The 24957-nt window shown below is 34.5% G+C and overlaps 4 protein-coding genes and 1 long non-coding RNA gene across 8 annotated transcripts; 3 read left to right on the top strand and 2 right to left on the bottom strand.

The window, feature by feature from the left end:
• Positions 1 to 637: 637 nt before the first annotated feature.
• On the top strand, positions 638 to 2414 carry LOC108832567 (probable cysteine protease RDL6). Its single transcript, XM_018606037.2, has 4 exons — positions 638 to 1103; positions 1602 to 1840; positions 1942 to 2085; positions 2202 to 2414. Exons 1-4 carry the CDS (start codon positions 638 to 640, stop codon positions 2412 to 2414), a joined length of 1062 nt encoding a protein of 353 aa, XP_018461539.2.
• Positions 2415 to 6528: 4114 nt separating this feature from the next.
• On the bottom strand, positions 6529 to 7999 carry LOC108832665 (uncharacterized). Its single transcript, XM_057003170.1, has 5 exons — positions 7900 to 7999; positions 7599 to 7832; positions 7090 to 7493; positions 6867 to 6989; positions 6529 to 6779 (listed from the first exon to the last, which is right to left on the bottom strand). The coding sequence occupies exons 1-5, from the start codon at positions 7907 to 7909 to the stop codon at positions 6663 to 6665; spliced, it is 888 nt and encodes a 295-aa protein (XP_056859150.1). The 5' UTR covers positions 7910 to 7999; the 3' UTR covers positions 6529 to 6662.
• Positions 7828 to 10263, top strand: LOC108832564 (uncharacterized). Of its 4 annotated transcripts, XR_008942694.1 has the most exons (7): positions 7828 to 8101; positions 8385 to 9015; positions 9109 to 9213; positions 9508 to 9579; positions 9668 to 9789; positions 9883 to 9968; positions 10072 to 10263. It is a non-coding gene; the product is annotated as an uncharacterized LOC108832564 (long non-coding RNA). The 4 variants fall into 4 exon arrangements; XR_008942693.1 differs by having other exon boundaries at positions 7828 to 9015; positions 10076 to 10263; XR_008942691.1 differs by having other exon boundaries at positions 7828 to 9015.
• Positions 10264 to 13304: 3041 nt separating this feature from the next.
• On the top strand, positions 13305 to 14573 carry LOC108832563 (F-box protein At5g25290). The gene has a single exon (XM_018606036.2). The coding sequence runs from the start codon at positions 13329 to 13331 to the stop codon at positions 14418 to 14420; it is 1092 nt and encodes a 363-aa protein (XP_018461538.1). The 5' UTR covers positions 13305 to 13328; the 3' UTR covers positions 14421 to 14573.
• Positions 14574 to 14769: 196 nt separating this feature from the next.
• Positions 14770 to 16329, bottom strand: LOC130508034 (uncharacterized). Its single transcript, XM_057003169.1, has 5 exons — positions 16178 to 16329; positions 15863 to 16096; positions 15354 to 15757; positions 15131 to 15253; positions 14770 to 15043 (listed from the first exon to the last, which is right to left on the bottom strand). The coding sequence occupies exons 1-5, from the start codon at positions 16185 to 16187 to the stop codon at positions 14945 to 14947; spliced, it is 870 nt and encodes a 289-aa protein (XP_056859149.1). The 5' UTR covers positions 16188 to 16329; the 3' UTR covers positions 14770 to 14944.
• Between the last annotated feature and the right edge of the window lie 8628 nt (positions 16330 to 24957).

The following is a 24957-nucleotide window of genomic DNA, read 5'->3' as shown; positions in this document are numbered from 1 at the left end:
CCACTGACCCTGCCATTGTTGATCCATGAGGCATCAATTTGGCAGACAGGGATTCGGGGTATCCAAGGAGGCACCGTCTCAGTATCCGGGGATATCGGATCAGCATAGTCGTCGTCCTCATCTTTCTCCTCGTTGGCTTTCTTCCAACAGTCTGCCTCTACAATAGCATACCGAAGGGTACCAGTATTACTATTTACTAGTCACGGATGTAAAATCTCAGAAAAGAGTATGGTTTGAAGTAAAAAAATATTAATTATGAAACATATGGAATTGATTTTTAGTCAATATCCAAAATGTTAGCATTTCCTAAGAAATTATCCTTATTTTAAGATGTATTTCCGCAGAAATATGGAATTCAAGTGAAAAAGAAACTATTCTTTTGGCAACTCTAAATACCTTGCGATGTATTTACAATTTTACGATGTATCTACGAGTAATTATTCTTTTTTGAAAAGGAAATGAATCGGCGCCTATAATATGTTTGTGTTTCAAAAAAAAGAAGGAAATGAATCTGAATCAATATACAATTTGCCAGAAATATTTAATCCATGCGAATGTGTTTTGCAATGCCCATCTTACACTATATATAACTCGCATATCTCACAAGTCACAATATTCTCATTACAAGAACATACGAATGGGTTTTGCTAGATCAGCTTGCATGACAATCCTCTTTCTTTTGATAATATTCTTTCTTTCGCCATCTTCGGCTGTGAACATTCCCGTCGTATCCGACAGTGGTCGCCGCAGCAGCGTCGAGGTTAGGTTCATCTTCCAAACGTGGTTATCCACTCACGGGAAGAGTTATGTCAATGCTCTCGGAGAGAAGCAACGGCGTTTTGAGATCTTTACGGACAATCTTCGTTTTGTCGACCAGCACAACGCTAAGAACCTCAGTTACCAGCTCGGTTTGACTCGGTTCGCTGACCTAACCGTTAAAGAGTACCAAGATCTTTTGTCCGGAGGCCTTGATCATGAGCCAATACAAAGGGCTCGCAGAGTCAGTCATAGGTATGCTTCACTTCCGGGAGATCAGCTCCCAGAGTCCGTTGACTGGAGAAAAGAAGGTGCAGTAACGGCGGTTAAAGACCAAGGCTCTTGCAGTAAGTGCTTTTTATTCGTCTTTACTCTTTCACATATAATCTCGTCACGGTGATTTAGGCAATTTCATTTTTTCTCTCAAGTTCCCATCTTTGGTCCTAATTAATATATACAGTATTAACAAAATATTCTAACTACTATACTAAGTGAATCTTCCGGATCATGCATATATATATATATATATAATATATATATATATATATAAACATATTCAAAATATTCAAACCATAATTAGATGATTTTTTTTTTCAAAATATTCAAACCATAATTAGTTAATATTTTATTTTTAACTGTTCACAAGTTTAAAGTGTTTATAATTAATACTTTTGAAAAATAAATAAAATACTCATTGAATATTATACTGTTGTCTTAATTAAAGATGTGTTTTGGATTATAATAATTTGAATCCGTACATTTTTCATTTTCAATATATTAGTTGCAATATCAATATATTTTTTTCATATTTTTAATCAATTTTTTTTTCATATTTGAAATGAAAGGTTGCTGCTGGGCATTCTCCTCAGTAGCAGCTGTGGAGGGAATAAACAAAATCGTGACAGGAGAGTTGATCTCACTCTCCGAGCAAGAGTTGGTTGACTGCAACACCGATAATTACGGTTGTGATGGAAGAGGCTTTATGGACATATCATTTAAGTACCTTATCAATAACAATATTGGTCTTGTGCCCCAAATTGATTATCCATACACGGCCGTTCAAGGCTACTGTAACCACAACGAGGTTTATCTACTAGTGGTTCTGTTACTAAACATCCATATATAATTTTGCTTATATTTCACTAACAAGTTTCACTTCTTTGTTTTGTGGTACGTTAATGGTAGAATAGTGCAAACAAGGTCGTTAAAATTGACGGCTACGAGGATTTGCCAGTGAATGATGAGATGTCTTTAAAGAAAGCCGTTGCTCACCAGCCCGTGAGTGTTGGCATTGACAAAAAATCTCGGGAATTCATGCTTTATAAATCGGTATATATACGAGCACATAGCAAACCCTACCTCTAGAATCCATTTACTTATAAATCCAATATATATTCAATCGATTAACTTATATTTTACTTGTTTATATGATTTGTGTCATTAAGGGTATATATAATGGACCTTGCGGGACACAGCTTGACCATGCGGTTATAATAGTCGGGTACGGTACTGAGAACGGTCAAGACTATTGGATCGTGAAAAACTCATGGGGAACGATTTGGGGAGAAGCTGGCTTCGCTAAGATGGCTCGTAACATTCAAGATCCAGCAGGTTTATGTGGGATCACGATGGTGGCTTCGTATCCTATCAAGAAATAGACTTCGAATGCATGAGGGCAAGAATCTATACTAGCACTTGGAAAGGAAACTGTAATGGGTGTCTGAACATTGTAGGTTTGCCATGTGTTTTTCTACGGATTATGTTTTAACTTCTGCTACGAAGATTTTAAATAATGTTTCAAACAATACTGTTTCTTTCAGTGTTCTACAAAAATAGTTCTAGACAGTCACTTAGACGGTACCTAGTCGCTAGGTCCAATAAAATCGCGGCATTTCTTTTTTAAATCGACTAAACAAATACAATATTATAACGCTAAAAACAATTTCTATCACAAAAATAGCTTCAAACATGATCAAAATGACCGAAATATGATTAACTAAAGAAGCAAATAACAATTATACTCCACTATATAAACATATAAATAAATAAATATTTTAAAATAGTTTTTTTTTCAAATTAGAAATTTATATTTTGGAAAGAATATTTGATTTTTTGAAATTAGGAAACAATTTTACTTAGACTAAATTTAGGAAGAAATTCCTGAATATGTATGATATCTTGATGAATCTGTATGAAATCTTGATGAATCTGTATGATATATTCCTGAATTTTAATTTGGGAAGACCTTTATGAATAAGTATAATTTTTAATATTTTTAAAAAATATTGATAAATATGTATAATCTCTCCATAAATTAATGAAAACTTTCATAAATGTGTATTAAACGTGTATGTATGAATACTTTCATGAATAAATATTTATGAGTACTTTAATGAATTTAAATTATATGTATATTTGATAATATATTTATAATATGTATAACATTTTCCTAATGTTCTTGGCAGACCTTCGTAAATTTGATATCTAATTTATAAAGATATTATAAATATTTAAAAATATCTTCATAAATTTTTAGAGATATTATATATTAAGTAATATTTTCCTAAATATAAATTAAATTTAGAAAGATTACATACACATTTAGGGAGAATTTCCTAAATATATACACAAGTTACATTCAATTATTCTATCTACATATTTATGATGACATTCTTAAATCCAAGAAAAAATCGTTTTACAAATTCAGGAAGATATTATAATCGTTCAACAAGGTTTTTTTTTTTAAAGAATTAAAAAAAAAAACATTTTACAACCATTCTTTTTTTTAAAAACAAATTTTGAAAATAATTATTTTTTACAAATTTCCTACACAACTACTGAGCTTTGGTCGTATAAGAGACTCACATGCATCGGCAGGAGACAGCAGCAATAACAGCAGTCCAATACCATGGCAATGACTTATTCTACTCTCCAAGTTCGTTCTCACAAGCTCTCAACCTTGAAAACACAGACTTTGAAGGTTTCAAACAGATCCCTAATGGTCTTGCATCCCTGAGCCTGAAAGAACACGGCAACCTAGTATTCCTAAGCTTGAGTTCTCTTGACGATCTGGTCCAGTTTCAGCGTTCAGATTCGTTTCAGTTTCTTCAAAAGGTCTATTCTGACCTTAATCTCAAGCAGAATAAGTCCTAGTAAATTCAAATAAAATCCTATATATGGAGACTCGGAGACGTTGTTGGGCTGATAGCGTTCAACAGGAAGGTTTCAAATTTTTCTTTTTGGTGGTCAGATCTATGGTTGCCTGACGTCAACTTTTACCAGTAGGATGGATGGATCTTGGAAGGGAATTGTTTCGGGTCAAGATGGCGCGTGCGTCTCCAAGGAAGTCATCTCTGTGTATATTTTTGCGCGCTTCGCTAAACAATCTGGTTTTGACGATACGTTATCATATGCAACATAAAATATACATTACACTTTGTGATAGATTAAATGGATGTGGTTCGCATTTCTTTTAATCAGATTAGTGGGCATTTATCAGCCTTACCTCCAGAGATGGCTTGAGTTTGAGGGATGATGAGTTTTACGTACCTTGCACTATAAACTGTTTTCTCTTTTTTTCATAGGTCATCACTAAATCGTAGACAATGATGTCAGATTATTCGGTCAATAGATGTTAAGTGTCAGTACAATGACACATGACCTATCACCTAAATCATTTTGTAACATTTTGGTACGTAATTTAGTAATCGAATTTATTTTTATTTGTCACTCTGTCCCTTATCTCCCATGTTAGGTTGTTTGACTTAGGATATATAACATGAAGGTGGATGCAAATATACTCTCTTTTCAAGAGTGCTAAATTCGAAATTGGATGTAATTAGCTATACCACTTATATTTATCCATATTTGGAAAATAGATCGTCTGACCATTCAAACGGAATAAGGAACGCTACTGATGGCGAAAGCAATGGCTAAAACAGAGTTTAGCTCTCAACGGAGCAAGGTTAGAAATGCACCTTTAGTCACCTTCCGGGCAATCAACTTGCGGGTTAAGTAAGGTATATTTTACTTGCATACAGTTTCCTAGGTAAAGACTACTCTCTCGCACACTTAATGTCAAAATGAATATGTTTTAATATTTGTAATCATGTAATTAATTTTCATGTAAAAAAAAGATTGGTATATAAATTAGATGGTTTGGACTTGGGTCAAATTATAAATAGAGATAATTTTAATATTTTTCCTTTGTTGGGCCATATTTTACAAATTATAAATAGAGATAATAAAAGTTTAATAGGTATAATGGGTCTTAGCCCGTTTCAAAAACAAAAGAGAAAAAAAAAATAAAAATTAGGTGTCAACTGGTGTCGAACTCGGGTTTAAGAAGTGTCAGAAGAGGGGAGATGAACCAACTGAGCTATTGGCAAAGAACTCCACCACTCTCTCCGGTGTTTTGATCAGTGTTGAGGTGAGTTCTCTCGTGCATCTCTTCAATTCTTTAACACTTTACCCATCGGACCAGGACATCTTCTCATAGACATGTCTTTTTGGCGTCCCTCAGAATGCAGCATACCTGACAGAGAAGCAAGGGCTCGACGTGGTCAAAGCGGTTCTTGATGCACTCACAGAGACTGGATACAACAAATGCTGTTTTCACAGATGCTGATGTCACTGAGCCACCACTACCTCCGGTTACAGCAAAAGCCCCAACCGCAACCCCGGGAACCCCATCAACCACTGCACCAGCACCTAGTGGACAAACCCGACTCACTCTGTCTCTTCTCTCTGTTTTTGCCTCTCTTCTACTTATGTGATCACATCTCCTTGCTGTTGATAGATAATGTCTTCCTACCTTCGTAAGATTTCCCTGGGCGTGACTCACTCAAATCTTAAAAGCCGGAACCGTAATTCTTTTCCTGTTTATATTCTAGTTCTGTCCAGAAGAACAATAAATTCATTTGAGATATTCATTTGTTGTTGAACATATACTTTTGCATTGTGTCTTGTAATATTTATGAGTTTGCATCCATTCTTAAACATAATCTATTTCTTAAAAATAAGTTTTTTTTTGGTTAATAATGATACCTTGTGCATTTCTAGAAGAAACTTTTTTGCTTCCAACTCCTGTAACAACTCTTTCGCAAGTTGGTCTTTCCCTTGATGCTCTAGTCCATTGCAGACCTCACGGACAGTCCTTGAATCAAGAGGAGCTGGTCTTATGACCATTTCCCTCAACACTTGAGCATGTGTATGATAGATTTATGGTTAGGGGTAGACACAATTATTTGTTACTTTTCTTGTATTTATTACTTGATTGGTACTTAACCTGTAAAGTTGGATATTTAGTTTAACCAAGTTGAATCTCAAATAATATATTTAATTGTTCGGAAGTATAATTAAATATGAAGTATTAAAAATAAAATAGTTAGTGTTGTTTGGTTTATTATTCAGTTTTGTTAATGGATGCAAATATACTCTCTTTTCAAGAGTGCTAAATTCGAAATTGGATGTAATTAGCTATACCACTTATATTTATCCATATTTGGAAAATAGATCGTCTGACCATTCAAACGGAATAAGGAACGCTACTGATGGCGAAAGCAATGGCTAAAACAGAGTTTAGCTCTCAACGGAGCAAGGTTAGAAATGCACCTTTAGTCACCTTCCGGGCAATCAACTTGCGGGTTAAGTAAGGTATATTTTACTTGCATACAGTTTCCTAGGTAAAGACTACTCTCTCGCACACTACTTAATTTTCGCCGAGAAACAATGATCAATCACCCGGGACTGTGGTTTGCATAATAAAGCAACGGGATTAAGATTTTCATTTTAACCGATAAAAAAAAAGCAAACAAACAAGACTTAGAAATATTTTAGTGGCGGACGAACAAACTATTAAACATAATAAGATAAGTATTATGCAGTAAACTTAAACACAACAATGATCAATGATCTTCACTGTTTGCCTCGTTCAAGAGAGATTGCTTCTTATCTCGCCAACCGGATCCTACTCTGTTACTGCTCTCGCAATTGTCCTCTTCTTGAGCCTTTTTCGCAGCCAGCTTGAAAACAAACCAAATGGGATCAAAAAATTGTATTGATACAAGAGAGTTGTTACAAGGTAAGAGGCAAGGATGCATGCTGCTTACCTTATGTTCTTCACTTTGGTTATGGAGGCGTAAGTTAAAATCGACGTCGGCGGGATAATTGCAAACTTGGCAAAAATGTTTAAGCTCACCGTTGCTGGAGTCTCTAGCCGCTATATCAAACAACTGCACACAAACACAAACACAAACACACTATGACAAATTTTGCAAAAAAAAAATGTAATGATACTAAAAGGTGAGGAGGAGGAGGATGCTAGCGTAGTACCTTTGTTCTGTGTCCTTCACCCTTGAGATGAGTGCTGAATTTGAGATGAGGGCTGAATTCTTCTTCGAAATAAGTATCGCATATGTTGCACACGTAGAGAGGTTTACTCCCGTAGAGAGGTTTACTCCGGGTCGAATTCATCTCATCTGTTGTATCTGCGTAATTATCAGACAATAAAGCTTCCCAGACAAAGTCACAGGGCAACACTCTATGTCTGGGATTGCTTTGATTGGCAAGGGCAATGAGCCGACCATCTTTTGGATATGCACAAAGCTTAGAGAATTCAAAAAGCCCAAGAAGAGGAGGATAAGCAATCCCATAATCATCGGTTATCACCATTGTGTAAGTGGTGTCCATGCTGTTGTCAGACCATTCTTCCAGAAACCCATTAAAGTCCATCATATCTACAAATTAATTTAGGGAAGATGAGAGACTATATATATATATTACACTAAATAAATAAATAAACAAAACAAAAAAAATCTCAGAGGATTGATTGATTTTTTTACTGCGGAGGCCATGAATAAGAGTGATTCCAGAGGAAGAGATCATTTCCAAGAGGTCCCTTGGGATGTATTCTAGGTTGCCCAGGGCATAGATGCTGACTACAGAAGGACGACCAATCTTCTTCTCCAACGCAGATTTTATACACCCACGGACATGACGAGGGTCGAAACCAGGGGGAACCGGACATGTGTTCATGTCCCACCACACTCCCGTCTCCAGATGAAACGGATGGAGACCTATCACCCACAGAAACAACCATTTATCGCGCTTTAATCAGAAATAATTGGATCCCAAAATACCCACCTCCTGCCATAACGATCCGGGTTTCCTGCAACTTTGTTTGATGAGAGAGAGAGAGGAGATCGATCTCTATCGACTTTCCAGAATTTGATCCGTTTAGGGTTTTCTTGCAACTTTGATAGAGGAAACCGATCTATTTATCAGACACAAAACTTATGGGCCTGGGCTATATAACTTTATGGTCTAACATGTAGTGTTATTCAAGGTTTCATTTACGTAGACTGACTTGTTCACATGAATCTAGAGTCACTCGCAATGAACTTGCAACAGTGTTCTTCCTGTTAGGAGTATAGCTTATTAGTTTCTCGTTTAAAATTTCATTTTCATTCAGTGACTTGCTAAGGTTTTGCCGTTATACCTTTTTAATCTAACAAGTACTCTTCTTATCTGTTAGAAAAGTATAGCTTAGTTTCTTGTCCTAGTTACCTAAATTTCACAAGTTAGATCATGGCAAGAATATTTTCCTCACGGCTTGAAAATGGAAACAGGTATGATGCTAACTGAGGAGGTGAGCGTGAGATCCAAAGAAGTATGTTGGAACGTCTGATTCAAGAGGAGATGTTAAAGTCATCCTTGCAACAAACAGAATCGAGAGTCTTGACCCTGCACTTGTTCGGCTATCAGCAAACCATGCATGGCTCGTTCCCGGAGCAGCTTTCACTGTAAAGAAGAAGGATTGCTCCATCAAATATGCTGCTTCTCGCCTAAAGCTAGCAAACAGATCCCATCATCAACTCAAAGACCTCGTCTTCCCGTAAACTGTTTCCTACTCATCGTACTAGAGCCACAGGTACGTACTGATGTCGTGGCAGCTGTAGAGGGACAAGACTCTCCTCCTTTGTTAAAGATGTTGCGAGTGTTGTCACGATTGGTCAAGAGGTGAAAGTAAAGCTGGTGGAAGCTGACATTGAGGCTAAACCTATATCTCTTACGATGCGTACCAAGTTGATGAATCGGTATAAAACAAGTGAAGAGATTATTTCATCAGAAACTCCCAAGGTAGAAGAAGAAGAAATGGGAGAGACCAAAGCTGAAGAAGTGACAGAAGAGCAAACGGAAACACTTGCTGAAGTTGAGGAAACTCCTCATCTTCCTCCAGTTGCAGAAACCAATAAGTAGGTTCAGTTGTCTTTTATTAATTTTTTGAATCCAGTTCATCTGTTTAGTGTGTTAATATCATTGACTCGTTTCTTCTTACCGGTTACCAGGTAGAGAGGAAGTTGCTGCTGATAACTCTATTCCAGCCAGTGATGAAGTTTCATCTTCAGAAGCTGTAGCAAGTGAAGTCGCCGAGAAGGAGGATGGGTTCTTTCCCAGGTAATAAGTGTCTCTTCTCGCTTTAGGTGGTCCTACTTTAGAATATGTTTATTTCTCGCTTTAGGTTGCTGGCTATTAATGCAGGTGGGGAAAGCATACTTGAAATTAATTGACTATTTAGAAGCTGACAAAGCTTTCCTTCTTTGCCCGCCAGGCTTCTCCTTATAGCTTAGAAGGAATGGATATTTACTCTGTTCTAAACACAGAAACTCGTCAAAGTCTTATGAATCTTTGACATTTTGCTTTTTAGTCTCAGGGAAAGTTTGGTAAATACCTTTTTTTTTTTTTTTGCAGCTGCAGCATTTGAAGGAAGATATGAAGCTTAGTTACTTGGCTCAGGAACTCATTCTTACCTCCTCAATCTTGGTATTTATAGTCGAATATCTCTTTCTGATTAATCACCTCATTTCTTGTTGGTCATAATATAAATAAAAGAAATGCGAAAATTATGTAGCTGTGCTATGGGAAACTGTGATAGTTTGCATAAAAACCATGAGACAGCACTGAAGAATTTCCTACGAGCTGTTCAGTTGAATCCAAGATTTTGCATATGCACATACTTTTATGTGGCCACGAGTAAGAATGCTTCTGCCCATTTTAACAATAGTCTGCTTGAAATGCTCTGGTTATTGGTCTAAACAACAGCGTCCCGATTTACCGTTTCTCTAGGTACGCAACTCTGGAAGACTTTGAGAGCGGAATGAAAAGTTACCAAAACGCACTTCGTGTAGACACAAAAGACGCTATAACGCATGGTATGGGCTTGGAATGATCTATCTACGCCAAGTGAAGTTATCGTTGTGTTCTCAGAGCATCACTTCAGAATGGCTTTCTTAATAAAATTTTGTTGTGTGATAGACAGAGAAGCGAGGAAGCGTTAGAGATAATGGAGCAAGCTATATTTTTCTCTCCAGTAATAAGCCATCCCTTCGGTTTCAGCGTATATGATGATTTTCTATAGCAATTTTGTTTCATCCAATAATATTTAGAAATTAATGTTTTATATATTCTTTCCAGAATTTTAATTGAAGTTTAAAATAGTTGGTTTAATAGTTCAAAAACCAGGGAAAGAGAAGAGCACCCAAAATATTTTATACTCCTTTGAGATAATGTTTTGAAAAAAAGACATTTGTTTCTAACAAAAAATATATATTATCTCTCATGCTTTTTATATGAGTTAATAATGGTAAACTAAATATATATAAAATTTGAATTACTGTTAATTTTAAAATAGCTAATTATATTAAAAAAATAACGTATTTATCGTCACATGAGAATGACACATAACAATGATGTTTCCTACGACTTCTCAGTCTTTTTCTTTATGTGGAAATAGAAAACTTCGACGTAATCAGAAAACGAACTTGGTGCAAAAAACAGTTCCCCAGCATCAGTGATTCCTGAAAATTTTAGTTGTAGATTCCACAAAGTATGGGGCAAAACAAAAGTATCTGTTGAAAGTTTTCATTATAAAAAAAAAAGTATAAAAGGACATTTGAGTATAATGCATATACGAGGTCCATTCTCATAAACCTCGTAACAAGGTGATCAAACACAACGTTTTTAGCCATTAGGCCAAAAAATATAATTTTAAATCTAATTTATTAAAATAAAGTCTTAACTTTTATCTATTATAAATGTTTTCATTTAAATTTTGGACTACTTCATTTTTATTAGTATATTACATATTTTATGGGTCATATCAAATAAATATTATAGACACTACATTTCAATTTATATCGGTTCATTTATATTAAACCAATAAAATAAACTCTACTCTAATTAAACCAAAACATCACAAAATGTATTGAATTAAGGTCTATTACAATTGAAATAGACCAACTATATACGTACACTTATACAATTATTTTATTTCATCGTATCTAACACACATAAACTATATAAGTTTGGTTCTTCTTCTTTTTTCTTATAAACCCCAGTTTTGTATATATGTTATGTGTTATCCAGAATAGATACCTGCCATTAGGTCTCAAACCTAAAATCCGGATCCGCGACTCGATCTAGTATCCGCTCTGATTCAGTTTGAAAAACGGATATACAGAGAGCCCGTATACAGAGAGCCTGTATCCAAATTCGGATAGTGCTTCTATAATGCCGGTGGATCCAGATCCGAATCAGAGTAGTGAAAATTTAGATAAACGAGATCTCATATATATATTTGAAAGTTAATTTTATTTTCCAAAATCAATTCTACACTAACTTGACTTGCACGCCACTTAATCAATAACAATTTGCACAATTTTTTAATAAATCACAATAATTAAATAGGCGAGATCTCATATATATTTTAAATTTTATTTTCTTTTCTAAAAAGAATATCCTCCTTATTTTTGCAACTCCCTAATACTCAGTAATCCATCTACATTTACAATCTATCATATATTAGCGTTTGATACCAACTTCAACATAATATGGTTATCAGAATTTCCAACCAAAATTATTAAATGGAAATAATAATTCAAAAATTATTAATGGGTTATCTGTATTATCTTAAAATATATGCAAGCTTTTAATTTAAAAACATATGAAACTATATCTTAATTGTCCCCCTCAAACTTATTATCTTAAAATATATCCATAAAATATTTGAACGGAATATATTGATAATATATATTTAATAAGATATAAATATATTTATAAGAAATTAAATTAACAATCGCATTTTATTAAAATATTTGAAAAAACATCTAACATTATACGGAAAATAACACTATTTACAACATTAAAAATCTATGAACACGAGAAAAAACACCATACAAACAATATTATGTAACAACATCACAATTCAATATATCTTTAAAACTTATTATTTACCCATCAATAATCATAAAAATACAATACAAATATATTATATACTACTAATAATTGATTTAAAATAGATAAAACAATATTCGCGCTGTCCAGAACGGATTAGAATCTAGTTTAGAAGTTAAAAATGCCACAGATGGATAACAAATAAAAAAAAACTTTTTTTTTCACTTCACTGTAACTATTTAAACAAAAACAAAACCTGCGTAGCTTAAAGAAACCTTTTCTTCCTGCGTAGCTTAAAGAAACTCTTAAAGAAACTCTTCAAACACATTTTGTAGTTGGTTAAAATGAAACCTTAAGTTAGACAGACAACAATTATTATGAGTTTTCCCAAAAAGAGATAATACATGTTTCGAAACAATTTTATAGAAAAAACCAATAATTTGTAAATACCAACACATAATAATACTCCCTCCATTTTTAAAAGATGAATGTTCTAGAAAAAATATTTGTTTCAAAAAGATATATTTTTTATGTTTTCTATATAAAAATTGCAAATCTCAATAAAATTAATTGAATTTATTGAAAAACTATTGGTTAAAATGCATTGAAATTTGGTAATTTCTAAAAACAATGCATGATTAATGTGTTTTCTTAATATGTGTGAAAACTCCAAAACATACATCTTTAAAAAACAGAAGGAGTATAGTCTATATTTGATCCATTAGTATTATTTATATTTGGAGTCTATCAAAGTTAAAATTAAAAATTTATTGAAGTTTTTTTGTTCAGTTTTTTTAAAAATATATGAAACCTTGTATAAAGATCACTTAGATAAATGCCTGATCAAAAATAAAAGATAACACATTTTTATGATTTTTTGGTTGAACTTGCGTTTTTTAGATTCTTCTCCATCACCTTTTTTTTTGTAGTCATCACTAATCTTGAAGTTCAAGAGTAAGACAAAGAAACAGATGAATAAAATATATATAGACTCATAAGCAGAATTTGAAATAATTTTATATGTTCTGTTATAAAACAAAGTTGTAAAATAGTTAAACCATAACAAACAGATTAGTAATATTCAATATGTTTATAACAAAACTAAAATATAAGGAATTGTTTTAATTGATTTTGTTTTTCAAGAAATAACATGAGTTATTTGCAAGTCCTTTAAGTATATAAAAGATTATTATGGGATGTTACTTTAATAAACTTAAGTTGTCTTGGTAGCCCAAGCATAAACGGACTTCGTCGTAGCCCAAGAGAAAACTTTATGCGGTACCCTATATATAATACAGACACAATAACAGGCGCGAGAATCTACCTGCCTCGTGATAATAATGACGATATCTTCTTCCCTCAAACGACCCGCCGGATCTACGTGGGAGGAGTCTAAGGCGGACAATCCCCAGTTTAGCCGATCTCCAGGGCTGATGCTTTTTCCGAGAGACGGTGATTGTGTGCTGTACGACCCTAAAGAAGACAATTTCAAAAGGAACGTGGGAGACGACTTTTCAGGGTGTCGATTCCTGGCAAACTCGGGTAACTGGCTCTTGGTGTTAGATTCTAGATCCGATTTATATATCGAAGACGTGTTTAGTGGTAAAAAGATGCCTCTACCGTCTCTAGAGTCGGTTAAGTCAGCTGATTGTATTGTCAAGCGCGTGGGAGATAGAGAATTTATAAGGGATGAGTCTGGCGCTATTTATGAGGATCTGATTGCTGACGTGGTGAGGGGACTTTTGTGGGTTTCCGAGAGTGGAAAAGAGTACGTTGTGGTGTGGTTGTTCGACCTCCCTGGCCACTCTTACATGTCATTCTGCAAGAATGGGGATACGCATTACACCGACATTCCTCTCTTTTTCGATGACCGTGCCTTTCACAAGTTTGATGGCTTATCGGATATGGTGCTACGTGGTCACCGTCTTTACGTCTCAACAAGTCGGCGTTTTGTTCGAATCTTTGATCTGTCTGGACCGCAAGGTTTCTTCAAGGACATTACCGGTCATCAAACACCATTCCCAATGCTTTCTCGTCATGATTTTGCCTACGATTCTAGCATTGCGGTTACAACATCAGGAGAGGTTTTGTTGGTTGAGAGTGATCAACGCTATTCGACCTGGTTCCGCCTCTACAAGAGGGATCCTGATGTTGAAGACCCAAATAACGCCTGCCACACGGTTACTGAGGTAGATTCTCTTGGTGGTGAGGCACTGCTTCTTGACTTGGGTTTCACTGTGCCTGCTAACAAGGCCCTTGGTATCGAATCTGACTCCATCTATTTCACCCGTCACTTTCGTCCCTGCCAATGCTCAAGTCGCCAACTTGACATCTGTGTCTACAATCTTGCAACCAAGTCCCTCCATCGCTATCACAATCTTCTTGACACGATGGATCTCGTGGATGCTCGATGGTTTCTCCCCCGGAATTAATTTCCTTTTATTTATGCTTTCGAATAAAAAATTAGGATGTTCCCCCTCTGTTTAGTTAACGAATCACATATCATATCTTGTTTACATTATGACGGTTGTGAGTGGTGGACAGCTCTCATGTTAGTATTTATCCCTAGTTCCCTTTGCGCTTGATTTTCAAAAGTTGCTCTTTTATTTCTTTCATGGACGTTGTCCACCTTAAGTTTGCAAACCGATTTTCTCAATTTGATTTAAACTCCTTCAACCAATCTGCTCCTTCTTCGTATTATTGGACCAGTTTCCTTGCAATAATTTATTTCATTTTCATTTGACAAAGCAACGGGATTAAGATTTTCACCCGGGACTGTGGTTTGCATAAAGCAACGGGATTAAGATTTTCATTTTAACCGATAAAAAAAAAGCAAACAAACAAGACTTAGAAATATTTTAGTGGCGGACGAACAAACTATTAAACATAATAAGATAAGTATTATGCAGTAAACTTAAACACAACAATGATCAATGATCTTCACTGTTTGCCTCGTTCAAGAGAGATTGCTTCTTATCTCGCCAACCGGATCCCACTCTGGACCTCTGTTCCTGCTCTCGCAATTGTCCTCTTCTTGAGCCTTTTTCGCAGCCAGCTTGAAAACAAACCAAATGGGATCAAAAAATTGTATTGATACAAGAGAGTTGTTACAAGGTAAGAGGCAAGGATGCATGCTGCTTACCTTATGTTCTTCACTTTGGTTATGGAGGCGTAAGTTAAAATCGACGTCGGCGGGATAATTGCAAACTTGGCAAAAATGTTTAAGCTCACCGTTGCTGGAGTCTCTAGCCGCTATATCAAACAACTGCACACAAACACAAACACAAACACACTATGACAAATTTTGCAAAAAAAAAATGTAATGATACTAAAAGGTGAGGAGGAGGAGGATGCTAGCGTAGTACCTTTGTTCTGTGTCCTTCACCCTTGAGATGAGTGCTGAATTTGAGATGAGGGCTGAATTCTTCTTCGAAATAAGTATCGCATATGTTGCACACGTAGAGAGGTTTACTCCCGTAGAGAGGTTTACTCCGGGTCGAATTCATCTCATCTGTTGTATCTGCGTAATTATCAGACAATAAAGCTTCCCAGACAAAGTCACAGGGCAACACTCTATGTCTGGGATTGCTTTGATTGGCAAGGGCAATGAGCCGACCATCTTTTGGATATGCACAAAGCTTAGAGAATTCAAAAAGCCCAAGAAGAGGAGGATAAGCAATCCCATAATCATCGGTTATCACCATTGTGTAAGTGGTGTCCATGCTGTTGTCAGACCATTCTTCCAGAAACCCATTAAAGTCCATCATATCTACAAATTAATTTAGGGAAGATGAGAGACTATATATATATATTACACTAAATAAATAAATAAACAAAACAAAAAAAATCTCAGAGGATTGATTGATTTTTTTACTGCGGAGGCCATGAATAAGAGTGATTCCAGAGGAAGAGATCATTTCCAAGAGGTCCCTTGGGATGTATTCTAGGTTGCCCAGGGCATAGATGCTGACTACAGAAGGACGACCAATCTTCTTCTCCAACGCAGATTTTATACACCCACGGACATGACGAGGGTCGAAACCAGGGGGAACCGGACAGGTGTTCATGTCCCACCACACTCCCGTCTCCAGATGAAACGGATGGTCACCTATCACCCACAGAAACAACCATTTATCGCGCTTTAATCTACAACCGAAATCAGAAATAATTGGATCCCAAAATACCCCACCTCCTGCCATAACGATCCGGGTTTCCTGCAACTTTGATGATGAAAGAGAGAGAGAGAGGAGATCGATCTCTATCGACTTCCCAGAATTTGATCCGTTTAGGGTTTTCTTGCAACTTTGATAGAGGAAACCGATCTATTTATCAGACACAAAACTTATGGGCCTGGGCTATATAACTTTATGGCCTAACGAAAGCCAGGAATCTGTTTTTTCTCTATTTTTTTTTTTTAATTATAAATATTTTATAACAAATCTATTTTTGTTATGAATAACTAGATCCGTGTCCGCGCGGATTATGTATAATATATGTAACTAGGTGTTTTCCTGCACCATGTGCAGTAAAATTGTTTTCAAAATTTCATTTATATTTAAAATAAAGTTTATTAAATATTATAGATTTTATTATTTTTACCGATATTTAAATATAGATTTTATTTATTTAAATATTAAATTAAAATAAAATGATTTTTTTATTTAAAAATATATTGTATAATTATCAAAAATTTGAACTAACAATGTTTATAGAATCTGTAGATATATATGAATCTAATGATTTTACGATTAGAAATCAAATTTTTAAAAAAATTGTAGCAATTTTTTAAAGATTTAGTAATACAAATTGTATAATTATAGAAAATAAAATAAAATATAATTTCGAAATTTTAATGTTATATATGAATATATTTATTTTAGAGATGATTTATGCGATATTACCATATTTAAAGAAGTTTACTAAAAATAAATATCAATATTAAATGTAAGGTATGAGTTATTACTTATTACCATATTCTAAAAAGTTTATCAAAAATATAAATCAACATTAAATGAAATAATCCATGTCATATTTTTTGGAAGCCATGCCATCAATTTTAGTAGCCATGACATATTTTTTTTTGTGAAACTGATTGTAAAGAGGACATGTGGCAATACAAATTTTATAATTATAGAAAATAAAATATAATATAATTTCGAAATTTTAATGTTATATATGAATATATTTATTTTAGAGATGATGTATGCGATATTACCATATTTAAAGAAGTTTACCAAAAATAAATATCAATATTAAATGTAAGGTATAAAGTTTACCAAAAATATAAATCAACATTAATCCATGTCATATTTTTCGGAAGCCATGTCATCAATTTTAGTAGACATGTCATATTTTCTTTTGTGAAACTGATTGTAGAGAGGACATGTGGCAATACAAATTGTATAATTATAGAAAATAAAATAAAATATAATTTCGAAATTTTAATGTTATATATGAATATATTTATTTTAGAGATGATGTATGCGATATTACCATATTTAAAAAAGTTTACCAAAAATAAATATCAATATTAAATGTAAGGTATGAGTTATTACCATATTCTAAAAAGTTTACCAAAAATATAAATCACATTAAATGAAATAATCCATGTCATATTTTTCGAAAGCCATGTCATCAATTGTAGTAGCCATGTCATATTTTTTTTTGTGAAGTTGATTGTAAAGATGACATGTGGCAAAATCACTTCTCAAATATAGTCTAGGGGATATTTTTTTCCTCTAAACTATGTTTAAAATAAAATAATGTTTCAACAAAAATTAACCATAAAATGTTTGACAAACAAAATAAAGGTTTTATAGTTTTCGGTTGTCTTTTTCCTTCGGTTGAGTTGATTAATTTCTATTGAATAATGTATGTAGTTGGCTCGCAGAAGAAGACAGAGTCCTAGTCATCAACAAGCAGTTTCATGGAGAATATTTCATGTATAGATGGGATGCTCCCACAAGAAACACTCTAGTTGGTGCTCCTGCAAGTGAATATGAATTTAATCATCTATATATATATACTAGGTGATTTTCCCGTGCTCATGCACGGGTATAAATATTTATAAAGTAAATATATTATAATAATTTATTAATAGTTTAATTTTAGTTTCGATTTTTCTATAATTTATATAAATCATATCATATTGTTTTACTTAGATGTGTGATTTTGGATATGTAATATATTATTAGTTTGATTATAACTTTAGTGTATTAGATATCATCAAATTCTTCAAATTCAACTATGGTATTTTTTGTTCAAAATATATTAAAATTATGAATAATTTGTGATTTAATTTGGATTGATTTTTCCCTTAGATATGTATTTTTCCCTTAGATATGTATATATATTTTAGTAATAATATTATATATATTTTTGAAAATCAAATAAAAAACTTAAGTGTTGGTCTATTCAGAATACGTAAATAAATATAACAATAATATTTTGAAATCTCATATATATATGTTTTAAAAAATAAATAAACTGTAACAATTAGTTAGTAATTTATTTTTATTTATTGGTATCGTTTGAAGCATTAATATATATGTATAAAATAAATAAACATTACTATAAAATAATATGTTAATTACTCATTTTGTGGATAAGGTGACATATATTCTTTTATATTAAAGTATAACTATTTTTATTCATCTAATTAGATTGTTTATCACATCAATTCATTTTTTCATCTTAAATGTGTAAATATATTTTTGTAATATTTATAAAAATTTGTTATTTTTATTTTCTTAAAATATTTTAAAAATAAAGAAATAATCAGTAGAAAGTTCCATAAAAGAAAATAACGGATACAAATTTTAATCTCATAAACGCATATTGGTATTTATAATAATTAAAATATTTTGTAAGTTCTACGTAATATTATAACTTAGATTTATAAAAGTAAACTGAAAATTATTTTCAATAATCTTAAATATATTCTTGAATATAATAATTCAGATTTTCTTATGTACTTCTATTATAGGTATATTGGATTGTACAAATATAAGGAAAAAAGGAAAAAAGCAAACTATATATTAAGTAAAACATAAATTTTTAATTGTGGAAAAATATAATATTTTAGGTTATTAAAAATTTTAGGATTATATTATTTAATTTTTTTTTTTAATTTCTTGTTCAAAATATGCTTGTGATAAAATTAGTTGTCATAAAAATATCAATTAACGTTTTAAAAATAAATATCAGTTCTTATAAATTTTTATTGAGAAATTATTTTACATAAGTAAGAAAAAATTTATAGACATTTTTAGGTTTTTAATTATAAAATATTAATATTCAATAAATATTATAATAATGAATAAACCATTTCAATAATACTAATTAAAATATTATTATTTAACTATAGGTATATTGGTTTATCTAATCAATTTCTTATGTAATTATTTGAGAAAATATATAGACATAAGGAAAATATTTTTATTACTTTGGAAATATTTTATATTGGTTAAGGTTATGTTTTAAAAGAAATATCTATTTTACTAAATATCAAAATTATTTTTGTTAACTTTCCTTTTTTTATGAAATCACATTATATATAAATATATTCTCTTATTTTAAATTCGTTTTTAATTTTAAGATGTTTTAACTATATATGTTAACTAAAAGGAAATTTTTAATTAACAGGAATTATTTAAAAAAGGAAAATCGATTTTAATATAGTAATTATATCTAATATTTTTAATTCATTAAGGGTGCGATTGTAATCAACCATCGCGAGAGTTAACGTGAACGCGATACATAGGAAACTGACTTCTCAAATAATATATATATATATATATATATATTCACATAGCCTCTATTTGCTTAGACAAATCTATGGATCATTGGGAAGGGCTGTAAATGTAAATGCTTTAGACAGCCATTTTTATTTGTTTCTAAAGCAGCAATTATATTTTTTGAAAAATAAATCTACAGCCAATAACTAGAAAATAAAATATATTATATCTGAAAATATTTTTTTTATATATATTTTATTAAATATGGTTTGAATATCTTTCAGAATAAATTTACCGTAAATGAATTAAAGCTAAAGTAAATAAAATTACAGCCTAATTTTTAAAGCAAAGAAACTAACGCTATAGCAATAACCAATTAATGTCAAATATGCATCCACATACTATACCATTTAACTTGCTTTTTAATTGAATGATTCATAAATGCAATAAAAATAGTGCCAAAGTATTTAATGTATGAACTCGCGGCTAGAAGTATTGAAGAGAGAAGTGGTGACGACTCTATCTTGACTCAATTGAATGATTCATAATTTCTCTTCGACCTCATCCTCCTCTGCACAAACGCTAGTGGCACTGCTAGCTTATTTATTACGTCGGGATCTTGTCGTTCGTGGATAAAGATCAGGTCGAGCCTGGTTGCTCGATCTTGATGCATATAATAAGGTACTTTTGAATTAGGGTTTTCGGAAAATTGGATCTTTGTTGTGAGATGTGTTTTAATTTGTGGGGGTTAGGTTCTCTCTGTTGTTGGAATACTGCATGATGAAGTGGATCCATATGCTGATATTGGAGGTTTAGAAGCTCAGATTCAGGAGATTAAGGAAGCTGTTGAGTACCTTTTAATTTAATTTAATCTAACAAGTACTTCTATACTACTATTATCTGTTAAGTAGTATAGCTTAGTTTCTCGTTTAAAATTTCATTTTCACTAAGTGACTTGCTAAGGTTTTGCCGTTATACGTTTTTAATCTAACAAGTACTCTTATCTGTTAGAAAAGTATAGCTTAGTTTCTTGTTTGAAGTTTCATTTACATTCAGGGGCTCGTTGAGATGAATCTATAGTCTGGTTGCAACAGAGTTCTTCTTGTTATCCAGCTAAAAAAACATATGAGACTGTGCTCTAAGCAGAAATATTTGTAAAAGGCCAAACCTTTCTTGTCCTGGTTACCTAAATTTCAGAAGTTAGATCATGCCAAGAATATTTTCCTCACGGCTTATGTATCACTTGTTTGTTTTGGTCTCGGTCTCATACAAGTAGTTGCTGCAGTTTGGTGGCTTAGTTTTTGTTTAGTGCATGTTCTTACTTTACTTTGAACAACGTGGGAGTGAGCTGTGTAACTCTGTTTTGTTTCAGGCGGTGGCTAACTCTGCATCAGCTACTTTCTTGAGAGTTGTTGGTAGTGAACTGATTCACAAGTATTTGGGAGATGGTCCCAAGCTTGTGAGGGAGCTTTTCAGAGTTGCTGATGACCTTTCACTATATGTTGGAACGTCTGAACCAGCTTGATGGGTTTGATTCAAGAGGGGATGTTAAAGTCATCCTTGCAACAAACATAATCGAGAGTCTTGACCCTGCACTTGTTCGACCAGGACGTATTGATAGGAAGATCGAGTTCCCGCTTCCAGATATCAAAACGAGAAGACGCATCTTCCATGTGTGTCTTTGTTTAAAATAGATACACACATCAAAGATGACCCTGTCGGAAGATGTAAAACTTGGAAGAGTTTGTGATGACAAAAGACGAGTTCTCAGGAGCTGATATCAAGGCTATTTGCACTGAAGCTGGTCTGGTTGCGAACCATTAGGTTTCGAACCACTTGGGGCAATTACTAGCCACATCACTCAAAAGTTTGATGTTATGTTTAAGAAGAAAGAAGGCGGCCTTTACATTTGTATCTGCTTAGCATCTTTCTTGTCGTCGTATGAGTTGATGATGTCTTCTGATTTCCTTCAAAATAACAATTTCTCTTTTACATTTACGATGAGTACTTCACAATCTCAGATGTCCCAGATTAACCGTAACCAGTTTGAAACCAAGACGAAAAGCGGCCTTTATTAAATCGGACAGTTATATAGAGTATGATTCTGAATCAAACTCAGCTGCTTCAAATTGTTAAATTAAGAATTTGTGCAATCTTTTTGAGCCTCTCATTTTGGTAACACGATCGAACCAAGCTTGGAGTTTCAGCTGACTGATTGATGCCCAGGAGAGAGAAGAAAAAAGACAAATTTATCTGGTTTTGTAATCTTTGAAGAGATATAGACAAATTGAGATAAGGCTTTAAAGCCTCTCACAAGAGCGAACCCAGAGGTAGCTCCTTTTCTTATTTGTGCTCAAATGGGTTTCTTTCAATTTAGTTTACTTTATCTGTATGGAAGGAGACATGAATTTTCAATTGTTTAGTTAGACTGTGTTTTTATATCATCAGTCCTTGTGTTAGTTTAGTTAAAACAATTTTCAATTGTTTTAGTTTTGACAGCTTTTAATTAGCCACTGTGAAGATGGCTACGGTTACTCCTTCCTCTATCAGCAAACCATGCATGGCTCGTTCCCGGAGCAGCTTTCACTGTAAAGAAGAAGGATTGCTCCATCAAATATGCTGCTTCTCGCCTAAAGCTAGCAAACAGATCCCATCATCAACTCAAAGACCTCGTCTTCCCGTAAACTGTTTCCTACTCACGGAAGGCAGTTTGTGTTCCACCCTCATCGTACTAGAGCCACAGGTAGGTACTGATGTCGTGGCAGCTGTAGAGGGACAAGACTCTCCTCCTTTGTTAAAGATGTTGCGAGTGTTGTCACGATTGGTCAAGAGGTGAAAGTAAAGCTGGTGGAAGCTGACACGTATATCTCTTACGATGCGTACCAAGTTGATGAATCGGTATAAACAAGTGAAGAGATTATTTCATCAGAAACTCCCAAGGTAGAAGAAGAAGAAGTGGCAGAGACCAAAGCTGAAGAAGTGAAAGAAGAGCAAACGGAAACACTTGCTGAAGTTGAGGAAACTCCTCATCTTCCTCCAGTTGCAGAAACCAAAAGTAGGTTCAGTTGTCTTTTATTAATTTTTTGAATCCAGTTCATCTGTTTAGTGTGTTAATATCATTGACTCGTTTCTTCTTACCGGTTACCAGGTAGAGAGGAAGTTGCTGCTGATAACTCTATTCCAGCCAGTGATGAAGTTTCATCTTCAGAAGCTGTAGCAAGTGAAGTCGCCGAGAAGGAGGATGGGTTCTTTCCCAGGTAATAAGTGTCTCTTCTCGCTTTAGGTTGTCCTACTTTAGAATATGTTTATTTCTCGCTTTAGGTTGCTGGCTATTAATGCAGGTGGGGAAAGCATACTTGAATTAATTGACTATTTAGAAGCTGACAAAGCTTTCCTTCTTTGCCCGCCAGGCTTCTCCTTATAGCTTACAAGGAATGGATATTTACTCTGTTCTAAACACAGAAACTCGTCAAAGTCTTATGAATCTTTGACATTTTGCTTTTTAGTCTCAGGGAAAGTTTGGTAAATACCATTTTTTTTTTTGCAGCTGCAGCATTTGAAGGAAGATATTGTAACGACCCATTTCCCAGCCCGGTAAATTTGGCCCAGCGAGACCCAGGCCCATCGCAGGAAACCCTAGGTGAGACACTATTTAAACCAGCCTCCTCATTATTTTATTCAAGAAATTCCTAAGCCTTAGATCTCTGCAGAGTGTGAGCCGTCGAGCAGATCTGAGTCCGTACAGCCAGTGTCACCGTCGACCGAGAACGGAACCGCCGACCAGTCGCCATCAACCACCGAAGGTAACCGTGAAACCATCATTTCCGATTTGATTATAAACGGCCGTTCACTAAATCGATCATAACTCTCAAACCGTTTGGAATTTCGTGATTTTAAGACCACCAGTGTGTTCCCCTTGTCGAGACGAGTCCGGAGCTAGAAGATCAGCCGCAGACCACCGCGCACGCGCCTCCACGCGCCTCCACGCGCCGCCGCTCCACCACGCGTGCATCTCACGCGCCGCCGCCTGTCACCGCCGTTCGCCGGAGTCTTCGTCGCCGGTGACTGCTCCGGTAAGCCGCCGCCTCTTTGGTCGCCGCCGGCGACCGGTCTCCGGTGACTCGCCGGCTGACTCGCCGACTCGCCGGTGACTCGGTGACTCGGCTGAGTCAACTCGGCGAGTCAAACCGTTGACTGGTCAAACCGGTTTAATTGATTTGATTTCGGTTTGTTGGTTATTGAGAATTGGATTTCGGTTTAGGTTAACCAGTTTGTAATTGATTTGAATCTGGTTCAATTGAAATCGAATCCGGTTAAGGAAAACCGGTTGGTTCAATTCGATTTCAATTGGGTCAATGGTTGACCGGCTTGGGTCAGAGTTGACCGGGTTGACCTTTGACCTGCGGGTTGACTTTTTGACCAGATTCCCGGTTATCCGTTTTGGACCGTTCGAAGGGCATTCTGACTCGATTTTTCGCCCTGATTTCAGATTTGGAGTCTATTTGAGCAGTTGGAGTTCATAGCTACTACTTTTCCCCATTTCTAAGGTGAGGGCTATTCTCGTAATTTCTCGTACACGATTTAGGATCTCGAATATGTATAATTTATTTCTAATATGTACAGTCTGTGTGAAATCGAGTCTGTCATTGCTTGTTTAGTTTAGGTTGCTTGCTTAACCGGAACTAGGATGCTAGATGATTCAACGATGCTTGTCTTTTGTAATTGATAATTAATTATTAAAATAATATATCTAGACGACTAGGATGTTAGCCGACCACGGAGACGTATTTCTGTGTGCCGGCCGGAGACCAGTATATGTGATGATTTGATGATGTGATGTGGAGATGCTGCGGCACAGCTTAGTCGACCTGTTGTGCCAAGGCTTCGAGGTCGATAAATCGTCTACGGGCGTGTGTTACCGAGCACTTTGTCGGCGGAGTTTTTGGCCCTTTATTGGGCAGCGGGTGTGTTTTCCGCTAGGACCATTGTTTGATTTATGGGTACTTTAGGTGCCGTGCTTGTCACATGTTAGGATTAAATTATATATATTCGGAGTGCTATGTCTAAGTCAATGAAATTCGGGCTTAGCATCCCATACCTCACTGAGTGACTCCCCTGTTACTCACCCTCTTTTTCCCCTTTTTCAGGTGAGGCTGACGAGTAGGATATCGATTGGACGGATGGTGTTTCTAGGCGTTTTCATTTGTTTATTTCTCAGACTTATATTATATTA

This window comes from Raphanus sativus, chromosome 2, assembly GCF_000801105.2.
Source record: "Raphanus sativus cultivar WK10039 chromosome 2, ASM80110v3, whole genome shotgun sequence".
NCBI lineage: Eukaryota > Viridiplantae > Streptophyta > Magnoliopsida > Brassicales > Brassicaceae > Raphanus > Raphanus sativus.
The sequence above is the reverse complement of the archived record's forward strand: the minus strand, read 5'-3'. Positions and strand labels throughout refer to the sequence as shown.